Source organism: Dipodomys spectabilis, unplaced genomic scaffold (genome assembly GCF_019054845.1).
Source record: "Dipodomys spectabilis isolate Male_0828 unplaced genomic scaffold, ASM1905484v1 ptg000179l, whole genome shotgun sequence".
NCBI classification, from domain to species: domain Eukaryota; kingdom Metazoa; phylum Chordata; class Mammalia; order Rodentia; family Heteromyidae; genus Dipodomys; species Dipodomys spectabilis.
In genome coordinates, this window is record NW_024870856.1 from 4,278,481 (window position 1) to 4,293,459 (window position 14,979).

Genomic DNA, 14,979 nt, shown 5'->3' on the forward strand with positions numbered 1-14,979 from the left:
CTGTTCAGAAGCCTTTGGTGTCAAACAAAGCTCATTAATCACTCATGACTTCGTCCGTCCAGGTAAACGTGAGATATGTAAATGAGTTTTCTGGTTGTTATTCTAGATTTGTCATGTGTACATAATGAATCTTTTAATATCATGCCAGTTGTGTCCTTGTTGCCCCAAGAATATATCATTCATCCTTGGATTTCTTTCCCTGTAGAATCCTGGCTATGCAGGGCGACAGGAACTCCCAGAAAACTTGAAGATCAACTTCCGCTCGGTGGCCATGATGGTTCCTGACCGTCAGATTATCATCAGGGTGAAGTTGGCCAGTTGTGGCTTCATTGACAACATTGTTCTAGCCAGGAAGTTTTTCACACTCTACAAGCTGTGTGAAGAACAACTTTCGAAGCAGGTGTGTTGTTCTGAAGGATTCTGTGGGCTGAAGCAGGTTTCCGCTGTCTGTTGAGAGGAGTGTTTGAAAAATCCTGGACTGTAGTTTTTATTATAAAATTGATTTTATCCTCATGGATTTTTTTTTCTGGTGCTGTGGTTTGAACTCAGGTCTTGGGCACTGTCCCTTCTACCTCTTGAGCCACAGCTCTACTTCTGGCTTTTTTGGTGCTTAATTGGAGATAAGAGTCTTACAGATTTTCCTGCCTGGGCTGACTTTGAACCAAGATCCTTAGATCTTAGCCTCCTGAAAAGCTAGGATTACAGGTATGAGCTGCTGGTACCAGGAATCATTCTCACTTTTATTCTTCCAAAGAGAATTTCTCCATTTCTCAGATTCTTCTCATTCATGGAGTTTGACAAAGAAAACTACCATCTCACTTCCCCTGGCTGGTCTGGACTGGGATTCTCTTATTTTGCTTCTTCTTATAGCTTGGCTGTCAGTCATATACCACCACACTCAGATTTCCCTGTTGAGATTGAGGGTCTCAGGAACTCTTTTGCCTAGGTTGGCCTCCCAGATTTCCACATAACTGGGGATCAATATACCTAATTATTGGTCTAGATAGAGTTTTATTAACTTTGGTCGTGTGCTGGCCTGGAATTATGACTTCCTCCCACTTACCCCCCTGCCCCACCCCATCCCCACTAATGTCTGCTTTCCAAGAAGCTAGAATTCCAGATGTGAACTACTGGCACCTGGGTGTATATGACTAATGAAGAGTAAGTTCAAGGGGATGTCTATACTCCAAGAAGGAATTTATCCCTTTCTCCATCTACATTTTTTTGTTCTGACTTTTGAGTTTAAGCTAGTGATAGTACATGGGAGGATTCTTTTGGGTATTGTTAATTTTCTCTCAAATATGTAATACCGAAATCTTTGGGCACACATTATGTGTGAACTTGTTTTGAAAGGAAACCAGTGCTCATTCATTATCGCAGGTGTTTTCTCTTGGTTCATATGGTTCCTGTGAGTAGTCTAGCATTGAAGGTGAACCCAATGTCCCTCCCCTTCTTCAGGTCCACTATGACTTTGGTCTGCGAAACATTCTGTCGGTCCTGCGGACATTGGGGGCCGCAAAACGAGCCAACCCCATGGACACGGAGTCCACGATTGTCATGCGTGTGCTGCGCGACATGAACCTTTCCAAACTAGTAAGACTCACAGATGGAAGTGTTCCACCTGCTTACTTATCAGTTCCACTAATTAAGCACAAATGAGATTTAGAAATATTTATTTAAAATGTTCATCTTAAGTGCTAATTATCAAGACAAAGTGCTGGAGAGTATAGATATAAATGACACATTTTCAAGAAGTTCTCTCTGGTCTAAAATATGTCTATTCCAAAGAAATTATACACTTTTAAGAAGTTCTATTTAGCTTAAAGTATATCTATTCCAAAAGAGTTGAAAAAGATTAAAAAAAATCTAAGTGAAGGTTCCAAACACTGTAAATTATTTTTGTGTTGGAGAACTAAAATTATTGCCCACTTTATGGTCTGTAGAACCTAGTAGGAAGTTGTATTAAATTTTGCAAATGTACAGTGATGTCACCCTCTTATAGTAAACACTGATAGTCAATGTTCTGTAGCAGGTAATATTATACAGGATGATAGAATAATTTTTTTATTTAAAGATAAAAGCACAACCCACATTTGAATGCCTTAATTCCCTATCATCCCAAGGAATTTATTTTACTTTAAATTAGGAATTGTAGGCTGCTATATTCCCTAGATTTGCTTTTGTGGAAAAGTTGTCATGAAGGTAGTCTTTTCTTTTCTTCTTTACTTTTCTCACTTTTATTTATTTATTTACTTATTTCAATTTTTAAGAAAGAGGAGGATAATGCTGCTCAAGTATGAAGTTGGTTGTGTATTATTTGCTGATGTCTACGTTAATATAAGCTCTATGATAGTGGCGGTGGTGGTAGTGGTGGTTGTGGTGGGCTTTTCCACTTCATTTCACTTGTCTATCCCCATGTTTGTGGTAGAATCGCTGTTTGGATTGTTCTCTGTTCTTTTTTCAGACCGATGAGGATGAGCCCTTGTTTTTGAGTCTGATTGAGGATCTCTTCCCAAATATTCTCCTGGACAAGGCCGGTTACCCTGAACTGGAAGCAGCAATTGGCAGACAGGTAAAATGTTTCGGCCTTTACCACATGGTGTGTCTGCTGTCTGAGTGGGTCTGGCCACACCTTCAACCATGGCACGTTAGTATAGCCCGGAGGCTATAGCCCTACACACCATCCACAGAGCTCCTCCTACCAGATTTGGAGGTGAAATGTGATTTGTCAGTTGGGACCCTGTGGGGCTCAAATGATTTCCTAGCTCAAGGTCGACTTGGTTTTGCCTGTGGCTCTAGCATTTGCCATTTGGTTGGTCTTTAGACCAAAGCATCTATCACTGCATTATTTCTATAGTGATATTTTTTTGTTGCTTTCTCAACTGTCATTCTTTTCTTTTGGGCACTTGGGATTTCTTAGACAATGGAGTGGCATTGCACTGCCTTAGTATGAGGAGTCTGCACTTCCCCGGATATACAGTGCAGGAGAACTTTTAAATTGTCTTCTCATGAATGGAAATAAGTCATGTATTGGCTCACCTATGATGAAACATTCAGAAAAGTATTATTTTATAGGTGATCAGTTCATGTTTATCAGATGTATTTTAATTCCTTGAAGATATTCTCAATAAAAATCAAATTTGGTAGTTTTTAATATATATTTTGCTTAGAATTGATATATTAAAGTCTGAGTTGCAGAACCAAGAAGGAGTGATAATTATTTCTCCAAAGGGTTTGCTCAGCATTTGGTCAAATTAATTATAACACTCCCTAATAAACTAAGTCTTAACTAATTTATATGGTGATAATCTGACTTTTTGTAGTGCATGACAAATCTGTAAATACCTAATATAGTGAGCAGAAATAAATTGTCATTTACTTTGGATTCAAGTGTCGTGTGAAGATTCACTGCATAGACAATGGAGCTGAACATTTAATTCAACCCAACTTTTTGATTACAAACTGAAATCTTTGGTAAATTAGTCATCCTGTGCCTCAGTTTCCTCATCATCTATACAACGGAAATGAAAAGATTAAGACTGCCAATCTTCTCCCCCCCCTCTGTCTCTGTCTCTGTCTCTCTCTCTCTCTGCTGGCCCTAGGGGTTGAATTTAGGGCTAGGGCACTGTGCCTGTGCTTTTTTGCTCAAGGTTAGAGCTCTACCTCTTGAACCACAGTTCTACTTCTGGCTTTTTGTGGTCAATTGGAAATAAGAGTCTCATGGGCTTTCCTGCCCAAGCTTGTTTTAACCATGATTTTCAGATCTTAGCCTCTTGAGTAGCTAGGATTATAGTGGGTGCTTGGCTCCTCATTTTATTCTTTGTCTTTTCTTTTCTTTCTTTCTTTTTTTTTTGCCAGTCCTGGGGCTTGAAGTCAGGATCTGTCCCTGAGCCTCTCTGTGCTCAAGGCTGGCGCTCTACCACTTGAGCTACAGCACCACTTCTGTCCTTTTCTGTTTATGTGGTACTGAGGAATCGAACCCAGAGCTTCATGCATGCTAGGCAAGTACTTTACCACTGAGCCACATTCCCAGCTCATCATTTTATTCTCAAAAATTAAAAAAAATTGTTTTCAGTTGCTGAACTTTCAAAGGTTGTACAAGGGATTACAATTGAACATTTCCATGTAAGTGTCCAGTGCATGTTGATCACCCCTTCCATCGTTCTCCCCTATCCTGTCTATAATTTCATTTTGAACATTAATTAGAATAGTGGTCAACGTGATATAACTTCCACACTCTGTTATTTGATTGGTTAAATCTACAAAGATGCTGGGTGCTGGTGACTCATGCCTGTAATCCCAGCTAGTGAAGGGGCTGAGATCTGTGGATTATGGTTTGAAGCCAGTCCAGGCAGAAAAGTCCATGAGACTCTTATCTCCAATAAGCCAACAGAAAATGGGAGTGGCACTGTGGCTTTAGGTGGTAGAGTGCTTGCCTTGCGTGAAGAAGCTCAGGAATGGCACCCAGTCCCTGAGTACAATCCCCACAACTGACAAAAAAAAGAAAAGAAAAAAATTTACACAAATATAGTCAATATTGAAACTATAAAGACTGCTTGAAATTTTTTTTCAAATTTCAACTGACCCCAGATGCTATGCAGTTTTCTATTTACAAGATTACATTTTAATAAAATAGTCAAAATGCATTTTTGTTAAGTTGCTCCTCATATGCACATTCAATAAAATATGAATATGTATGTATTCAATTCCCAAAGAGAAATGCAGACATTCCTTCCTAGCTTGAGATAATACTTTGAGGATGCTGAGCTTTTGTGTCTATTGCAATTTTTCGTCTTGGAGATCTTTATTTTGGTAGAATGGCTGCCATACCTTTTTTTTTTATTAGACTCACTTTGCAGCTTTCAGCCTGGTGGCTGTAGATCCAGTGACATTGTGATTCATCCCTGCCATCTCTCCTCTGAATGCTTTTATTTAGCCACATTGGAACTCTTTTTTTTTAAATTTTTATTTATTTTTTATTGTGAAAATACTGTACAGAGGGGTTACAATTACATGGGCAAGATAATGAGTACCTTTCTTATCAAGCATTGAAGCCTCCTCCTTTGTTTCCCCTTCCCATCCTTTCCCATCCTCCCCCCTGCCCCCCCACCCAATCCTCCCCGCCCCCCGCCCCAAAATTGTAAAGTTCGTTTTCGACATAACGACTTGTACTTCTCATTGTTGCAACGGGTCCACCTGTATCCTTATTTAAACGACTTGTTTTTCCCCTTCCCCTCCACAAATTATACCGACATCAAATACAGTGAAAGCAGGGGTTATACTGTGTACTGTGGGGGAGGGACATACAAAGCAACAAAGAAATAATCTTATGAATGCATTAGAAATAATCGCATGAAAGAAAAAAAAAAAACATTTCTTAGGGTTCATTTCCCTAACATCACCTTATCTGTCCTTTTCTGCTTGACTCAGACATATACTAGATATTGCAAATAAGGGAAACCACGGATCCTATGTTTCTTTGGGCTTGGCTTACTTCACTTAATATAATTTTTTCCAAGCCTTTCCATTTCCTAACAAATGGGGCAATGTTATTCTTTCTGTTGGAGGCAGAGAATTCCATTGTGTATATATACCACATTTTCTTGATCCATTCATCTACTGAGGGGATCTGGGTTGGTTCCATATCTTAGCTATAGTAAATAATGCTGCAATAAACATTGTTGTGCTGGTAGCTTTAGTGTGGTCTTGTTTGTAAACATTTGGGTAAATGCCTAAAAGTGGGATTGCTGGGTCATAGGGGAGCTCTATGTGGAGTCTTTTGAGGAACCTCCATATTACTTTCCAAAGTGTTTGAACAAGTTTACACTCCCACCAACAATGCAGTAAGGTTCCCTTCTGTCCACATTCCCTTCAGCATCTGCTGTTATTAGAGTTCTTGATTTTTGCTATTCTAACTGGGGTGAGGTGGTATCTCAATGTTGTTTTGATTTGCATTTCTTTTATGGCTAGGGAGATTGAGCATTTCTTCATGTGTCTATTGGCCATCCTTCTTTCCTCTTCAGAGAAGTTTCTCTTTAAGTCTTTAGCCCACTTATTTATTGGGAAGTTGTTTCTTTGAGGATTTGTTGTTGGGGGATTTAATTTTTTGAGTTCCAGATATATTTTAGATATGAGACCCTTGTCTGTTGTATGGCTAGTGAAGATCTAAGATCTTCTCCCAATCTGTGGGCTTTCTATTGATCTTGCTAGCTACCACATTGGAACTCTAAACCCATTTAACACTCTTCTTTCCTTGCTGCTTTCCCCCACCCTATGTCTGTGCATTTCTAAGCACATTGGTAACTCTAGATCCTTGTGGATGTCTTCCAGTGTGGGTATTTTGTTATGTTTCAGGTTGAAGAAGCTGGCTTGATCAACCACCCTCCCTGGAAACTGAAGGTCATCCAGCTGTTTGAAACTCAGAGGGTGAGGCACGGTATGATGGCGCTGGGGCCTAGCGGAGCAGGGAAGACCACTTGTATCCACACCTTGATGAAGGCCATGACAGGTATGGGACAGCTGTGACAAGGATGGACAGCCATCATAGGTATGGGACAGACACATTCATTGCCCTGGGGACACACCAAAATGGTTATTACCCATATGAGTGCCCAGGAGGAGCACAAAGGGACACAAAATTTATGACTACATTTTTGTAGGAAGAAATGTTGCCTCACTGATTGTTAAATACATTTAAAGGATGGCATATAAAATAATGGGCCAGAGAGAAAAAGATTACAATTACTGTGCTGTAGGCTTCATGTGTTATGTCATTTAATTTTTGTGTTCATCTTGAGAGATGGCTATTGCTTTCTCTGTTTGGTACAAATTAAAAAAAAAATGCCCACCGTCACACAGATGGCAAGTGATGGCAATCAGAGTTAAGGGCTCCTTAACAAAAACCCAGATTTTCCCCAACTTACCAGTTCTTCATTAATACAAAATAAAATACTACCTCCTAATGTTGAAAACAATTTAAATTCCATGTCTTAAACTTTGTGAAAAATCAGCTGAATCATAAATTAATCCTCAAAGTAGAGTTAGATATTTTTCTGATGATGTTAAATAAATACATTTTATTTCCAGACACTGATAAGCTTTCTATCTAAGTTGATTGCCCAGGTCAACTCAGGATAATTGCCATGTTTGTGCTATCTCTGTATTCTCTAATCCACGTTGACCATTGGTGACTTTTCCTAAATACATGTTCATCATGCAGCCATGGTAGAGCAGAGTTCAGAACTTCACAGGAGTTTGGAATGTTGGAATAAAACAAACCTCTCCCTAGGGAAGAGATGCTGGCTGGGTTTTCCAACCAATATCTGGTGCCTTGTGGTTGGTGCACTGTTGAAGGTTATCTAAGATGGCCAGTTTTGTTCTAGGGATGTGTGCAAGTGGGTTTCATCTCGATTCCTTCAGTTATTGGGACAATGTGAATTCTGTATAATAGGACTCTATCAGAATGGTTTCAGATGGAGATGGACTCTGCTCTTTATTTGCACCTACATTCAAACCAAGAATTCATACTTGCAGAATTTGTAACATAGTTTACGTGTAAGTTATTAAGATTTTGATATACTTTGAAGTGATTTTATGTTTTTTTTCTATCAAACTAGGATAAACAGTTTCTAGATATTTTCTAGTGATCAGGGGGTTTGAACTCACGGCCTTGTGCTTGCTAGACAGATGTTCTACAGCTACACCATGTCTCCAGCAATTTTTGCACTAGTTATTTTTAAGATAGGACATTTATCCAATAGGCCACAGACAAGGCCAAACTAAAGCTACCAGCACAACCATGTTCACTGCAGCATTGTTTACCTTAGCCAAGATATGGAGTCAACCCAGAGGCCCCTCAGTGAATGACCAGATCAAGAAAAGGTGGTCTATATACACAATGGAATTCTACTCTTCCATCAGAAACAATGCTATTGTACCATCTGTAAAGAAGTGGGAAGACAGAAAAAACTATATGAAGTGAAGTAAGCCTGACCCAAAGAAACATAGGTTGCATGATTTCCCTCATTTGTGGTAGCTAGAATATGCCTATAAATATACATGCCTATAAAGTAACTACACTGAATGATTAAAATATAAATACACACTGAGACATGATAAGTTATATAGGTCTTTAGATATTCACACATTGAGGCCAAAGGAGAATTACGCTTGGAGTGGATCACAAAGATTCAATGGCTATGTGTATATGATCATATAAAATAATATTCTATGAAGTTAACTCCAAAAAAGGAAACAAGAGGTTTCTTTTAGTTGCTGTTGTTGCTGTTTTTATTTTCTTTTCCTTTTGTCTTGTTTGTGAGTTTGTGTGTCTTTGGGATGGTAAGGAGAGCACAGAAAAGGTGGGACAAAGGGTGAACAAATACAGCTGTGGTACTCACTAGACACTGTGGGAAATGAACTGTATATCTTGTGGGTAGGCGCAGGAGGGAAAAACTGGGAGTGAGCAAGGGAATTTGAGTAAAATTCAAAAAGAATTTTACTCATTACCTGACTCATGTAATTATAACCCCTCTGTATATCAACTCTACAATAGCAATAAAATACTTTAAAAAAAAAGAACTTGGCTTTTATTCTATAGATCATGGGATGCTTGAGCTGGGGAGTGACATGGTCATGCCTGTGTTTAGAAGACCAGCTGGTACCCAGGAGAGCCTAGAGTAGGGGCAGAAGGGGCAATCTCAGGTCCTCAGAAGCAAAGAAAAGGTTCCTCTGCTACAGTAGGGTTCATGAAGGTGACGTGATCAGGACTGAGCCAAGAAATACTTTTTGAAGAGAGTGAAGAAGTGCTTAGTTTAAACAACATTGTGACAGTTAAGCACTTTTCCCCCAGAGTGTGCTTGTAAAAAATTTATAAAAAGGTGTTATGCTATATTAAATGAACATGATGGAAATCTAGCTACCATCATAATGAAATAAGTTTTGATAGTTTCTCTTGTGTGTGTAACATATCAAGTTCAGTTGTCACCTATGAAACTGTCACACATTTTAAGATTTTGCTGACCTTTTGCAAAGTGTGAGCCAATTGAAAAAAAATAGTGTCACTAGAGTGTCATGGATGGTATTGCTTGCAAAAGCTTAACTGTGGCTAAGTTGCACTTCAGCACTGTAAAATAAAGCAAATAATTATCCTGATTGCTTTTGTGGTTTCTGAAAATTGGATATATAGTTCAGTTTTCTAAATGGTGTTTCAGGTAGGCTTTTCCAGAGAATCACATTCCGTGGGACACACACACACACACACACACACACACATCTCGCTACAGATTCCTAATGAATAAATTGGCCCACATGAAAATGGAAGTCCCTGCCATCTGTATGCTGGAGATCGAAGAATTGTAGTTATGTAAATGAAGTCCAGAGAACCCCTGGAGCTGGTGGTATACATCTTAACTCAAAGGCTGGGAAATATGTTATGACATCTCTCAGATCCAATAGACCCTTCGGGTTACTCCCTCCCTTCTGTGCCTTTGTTTTATTGGTGTTGTCAACAGATTGGATGTTAACCATCTGTGATACTTGCTTTACTGAGTTCAGAGGTTAAAGTACTGATCTAATCCAGAAACACTTTTACAGAAATACTCAGAAACAGTGCTTAATGTGGAAACCATGTGGTCAGTGAAGATGGCATAGAAAAATAATAATCACAGAGGGTTTTAACGTAACATCTTTCTAATGTGTATGTTCATGTGTGCTAGAGTTTGTTGATCTTTTATACAACTATGTATTTCAGTATCTGTTTTCTGAGTTTGTATTTTAAAATATTATTTGTCACTCTTCTGCTCATTACCTGTAGGGCAGGTACATGCAGGATCCCAGATCATTTAATCGTGGTTTTAGGCTGGGAAAGGTATCAAATTCATTTCTTGAGGGTGGCTACAAAATAAAGTGCTTGACCTGCACCAAGTGCATTTAGTTTACCTTTTTCAAGATAAGCAAAGGAAGGTCTGAGTTGCTCAAAGCCGACAGTGGACAGGATGAGTCATTGTCTAGCTGATATTTTACAGGATGAGTCATTGTCTAGCTGATATTTTAAGAACAAGATTTAATCTGGTATCAGAAATCAAAGACTCTTTGGGCTGTAACATCTAAAGAAGGCCCAGACTTTGACAGTATCTTCACAATTTCAGCATGGCATCTTTTTCAAAAATATTATAACCACATGCATTATTCTTTTATAGAAGACAGAGAAGTGCTATAGTCAATAAAGTATAAAGAGTCTAATTAGGATAACTTGGAATGTAATATGACATATATTTCCAGTATAACGTTGCATGTTTTATATTTTGATCATTTGTTGACAGCACACCACAAATGTTCCTTTATATTGGTTTATTCTGCATCTGAGATCTTTAAATGTGGATTTATCTGGTACAGATTGTGGAAAACCACACCGGGAGATGAGGATGAACCCCAAAGCCATTACTGCACCACAGATGTTTGGTCGGCTGGATGTGGCCACAAATGATTGGACTGATGGAATATTTTCTACCCTTTGGAGGAAAACATTGAAAGCCAAAAAAGGTAAAATATGAAATACAAGTATCATTCATTTTTAACACGAGCTTCTAAATAACATATTGGGTGGCTGGAGAGAATTCGCAAAGCAATAGTCTTCTTCATATCATATGGTTGCCAAGACAAAGTACATCACTGTGACACTGGTAAATGTTGGAATAATGACATTATTGATTAGTGTCTTTAAGGCTCCTTTTAAAAGTGTTCTTTTAAAAATATATTTTGACATCTTATAAGAAAATAGGTGGAACATTTTCTTAAGGAAAATTGATAGCATTGAATGGTGATTTTTATCTCAAGTATTTTCACTGAATATTTTCCAAGTGCTAAATTTTATTTAAGTGTAACCTATTTTTTTAAACAATTTCCATATAAGATTTCAGGAGAAAAAGATCTTTGAGTAAAAAGTTTCATATATCAAAAATGAAATCTACAATGAACCAGCAAATTATTCTGTATGGATGGACATGTATCAGGTTCTTTAAGCAAACATATTAAGATCTAGTGTGTTGGTTGGCGTTGTCTCTCCCTGATATGTTCTCAAAACATAGCTCACATGGAAGGGGTGCCATCAGCTCTCCTCTCATTGTGTTTTCTCACTCTGAGTGAGCAGAGCAAAGCCAAGGTGAGCACAGGGGCAAGGAAAGGAGAGGCCTCGCACACTTCCTGGGCTCACCTGTGGGTGAGCTGAATCCTGCTGGTAACTGGCATCAGTGAGGTTCTCATTTAAGGAAGGAAGTGGACGGACTGAACATCAGTTGTCAATGTGAAAGAAAAATGCCTCATTTTTGAAGTTGTCTCCCAAGCAGTTGTTTTACTAGAAAGAAATCAAATTTTGTTGATTTGATCCAGAAATCTAGTGAATGGAAATCCAAATGGAAGTTTTTTCCCCTTTTCCTTAAAAAGGTGGCAGATGCTTTTTCTTTCAAAGGGACTTGTGGTTGGATCATCATTTCACTTCCATTTCTGGTTGAGTGAGCTTGGTTAGGATTCTCAAAGCATTGTACTGGAAATAGAATATTTACAGTAGTTTCATAGCAAAGAAAAATTGGGTGTGGTGCTGGTGGATGAGAGAAGAAGCTGGTAGTTAGGAAGAAAAACATTACTATGAAGTCAAATTCCTACATTTACTGTCATAGCCTTGTGCATTCTGCTGTGTTTGCCATTTTCTCTACCTTCATTTATGTGCTTAAATAACTCCTCTCAGGTTTTGTCCCTTGTCTCCTGAAATCATACTACGACGGACTTTCTAGATTTCTGGTTTGTCAAACACAGACTGCCAATTCTTGGCTAGTCTTGCTCTCAGTACCTCTGTCAGAGCTGATCACTCCCTTTCCAGAACCTTCCTCACTTGGCCCTAGAGATTCTTTATCTTGCTTGTTCCTCTCCCACCTCCATTTATTGAGAGATCTGGATGAGAGAGAAGTCAACCACAAAGAATTTATGAGAAATTTAGATGTTGCATTGCCTTGGGCCTCCTGTATTTATGCATTTTATTTAGAAGAAATTGACTGAGTCTCATGGCTTTAGATGTTATATCTAAACTGCAGCCTTCCATAGTTTAATCTCCAGTCCTGATCTCTTCCTGGAACTCCCTACACAACCACCCTCCTGGGACTTCTGAGACATTATCAAGTGCAAGCAGAATTGATTCCACAGCTCTGTCTCCCTTGGCCCATCCACCTTGTGCATTACAAACCTACATACATGCACCTCACCTGCCCTCATATTGCTAGTTAGATTCAACTTCTGTTCCTGGAGCATAGTCACTTGCCTTAGTTCCTTTGGGCTGTTACAGCACAATCGTGTTATACCATAGAGCAGAGAGACTATAGACAATAGACACTTATTTCTCCCAGTTCTGAAGGCTACACATCTGATAGCAGGGTGCCAGCAAGGCTGTGTTCTGAGAAGGGCCTTTTTCCTGGTGGGCAGACTACTAGCTTCATATCCTCACATAGATGAGGGGTAAGGAATCTCTTTCTTGTAAAAGAGCACTGTTCTTATTCTTGAAGGCTCCTCTGCCACTTATCTCCCAAAGGCCTGATTCCATCACCTTGGAATTAGAATTTCCACATATAAACTCCAAAGGGCAAAACATTTCAGTACATTGCATGATTCCAAGCTTGTTTTTGTCTCTGGGTCTTTGCACTCTTCATTTCCAGGCTGGAACATCCTACTTCTGTATCTTTCCATCACTTTGCTCTCTGTGTGAAATCTTTTACGGATCCTCTTCCAATAATGCTTGATGCCTGCAACCTACTTGATCTGTGTCATCTGTCTCTCTGCCTATTTGTTTTGCTCTTTAGCTCTTACAGCACAGGTTCTCTAAAGGCAGAGAATTATTTTATTTACTATAGTAGTTCCAGACTTTAGAACAATACAGACATACAGAAGCTGCTGAATGAATGTTTGTCCAGTGAACAAATGACTTTTTGAGTTGATTGTGGCTCTTATTCAAGTTCTATATGAAGACCTTCAGAAGTTCCATATGTGGAAGCAATTATTTAGATCAACCTTTTCCTGAAAGCCAGTAAAATCTACATTCAGTTCTAGCACTTCTTCAAACCCAATAGCTATGCCCATATGCATAACTGTTTATGTTTGTTTCCCCCCTTTGGTGTCTCAGGGGAACATATCTGGATAGTTCTCGATGGTCCAGTGGATGCCATCTGGATTGAGAATCTGAATTCTGTTTTGGATGATAATAAAACGCTAACCCTTGCCAATGGGGATCGGATTCCCATGGCCCCAAACTGCAAGATCGTTTTTGAACCTCACAACATTGACAATGCTTCTCCTGCTACTGTCTCCAGAAATGGAATGGTTTTCATGAGCTCTTCTGTCCTTGACTGGAGTCCCATTCTTGAGGTAGACAGAACCCTTTTCTTGTGTGATTATGAAAAGAAAAAAACCCAAAGCATATCTTTTCACAGTCTTTGAGTGTGTGCCCTGGAGTTATCTGTGTCAGGTGGTGCAATGGCTTTATTTTTGCTAACCTTTATGGAAGACCCTTGGCTGCAATGGGACATTCCGACTTGGATTGCACCTTGCAGCTCTCTGTTCCTCTTCTGATCACGTTAACACTCTAATTTCCAGTAACTGCCTGGCCCACGTGAGACTCAATAATCCTGCCAAAGTGTGTCTGAGGACTGAATAAGTAAAATTGAATTTGATCACTTTGGGGATTCATGGTAGTTTTAAAAGGTATTTGTTCACATAAAGTTTGGGACTAACCATCCTAAGATAATAACATGAAGTTGATTTGTTAAAATTATATATAAGGAGTTTTTATGAGCTTCAGTAGTCATAATATTAGCTTTAAATTTGTACTTGGATATAATATTTGAGACAATATCTCCAATTCATGATCAAGTATGTATTATTACTACCAATATATTAAAGCATTTTAGATTAAAATTGAATGCCTTGTATGCTAACATATTTTTACTAAATTAATACTATAATGTAACAGGATTTTTTTTATCATAGTTGATTAGATTTATTACCTTTTTATACATTCATATTTTGAAAATATTTTTGCTTGCAAGTTTCCCAGTTTAATTAAGGTAGATGTTCATTTTATTTTCCCATCACATTTTATTCTCTTATTTCATTGTGGATATATCCTAACTTTTGTTAATGCCTCTCCAGAAGTCATACAACTGTGAGTTGCAAAAAGGTGTAGGTTGGGAAACATAAGTAGTAGTTTAGGGGAGGATCAATCCTATAGGAAAATGATACTGACATAATTCAATCTATCACTACAAACTTTTCTAAAGATTTAATATTTCAAAACTAAATTATCCCTCCACTAAAGAAAATAAAGACCCTAGCTTTCTGAAGTAATCATCAACTACAATCTTTAGAAATATAGATGATTTGGTCACATCCTGATTCTCTTAAAGTAGAATTTCTGGGAAAACCCAGGACTCCTCTCATGGAGATACACCACAACAGACTTTTCATACAGCTGTGCTTGGTAATTATAGATACAACAAACTCCAGGTGGAATGGATTTATGTGAGTCTTCCAAAGGATTTCAGTTTCACAAAGATTTGTGCAAAATAGTTTTACATTAGTAGGGAATACATAGTTTTTTCTTTATCATGTAAACTTTGATTACCTTCTGTCTGGATTGAAGCTGAGTGGGACCTTTTATATAAGTGTTATGCATAAAGGCAGATAAAAGCTTATCTGCCTTTAAATAATGCAGTTTCCTTTGGACATGAATGGACAGAAGCAAAGCTCACCAAGAGACAGATTGGAAATGGTAGACAGGGCAAGGCAGCTCTGAGAGAGTTATTGGAAAGGCAGACTCGTTGAGATAGAGGTGGGAGATGAGAGTGGTATTCCATTGTCTGTAGGAGGCCAGAAGGCAGGTGAATGTCCCTTTTTTCAGTCCTATTCACTCTAAGCTATTAGTATATTTTGTTGAGCTCG

At 38.5% G+C, this 14,979-nt stretch overlaps 1 protein-coding gene across 1 annotated transcript in view; it reads left to right on the plus strand.

Moving 5' to 3' along the window:
- Positions 1–14,979, plus strand: part of Dnah5 (dynein axonemal heavy chain 5) — a 193,492-nt gene that overhangs the window by 80,315 nt on the left and 98,198 nt on the right. Inside the window, exons 36-41 of the mRNA XM_042695192.1 lie at positions 206–400; positions 1,459–1,593; positions 2,465–2,572; positions 6,355–6,508; positions 10,396–10,542; positions 13,166–13,407. Coding sequence (XP_042551126.1) covers positions 206–400; positions 1,459–1,593; positions 2,465–2,572; positions 6,355–6,508; positions 10,396–10,542; positions 13,166–13,407 — 981 coding nt within the window. The remainder of the gene's footprint in view (positions 1–205; positions 401–1,458; positions 1,594–2,464; positions 2,573–6,354; positions 6,509–10,395; positions 10,543–13,165; positions 13,408–14,979) is intronic.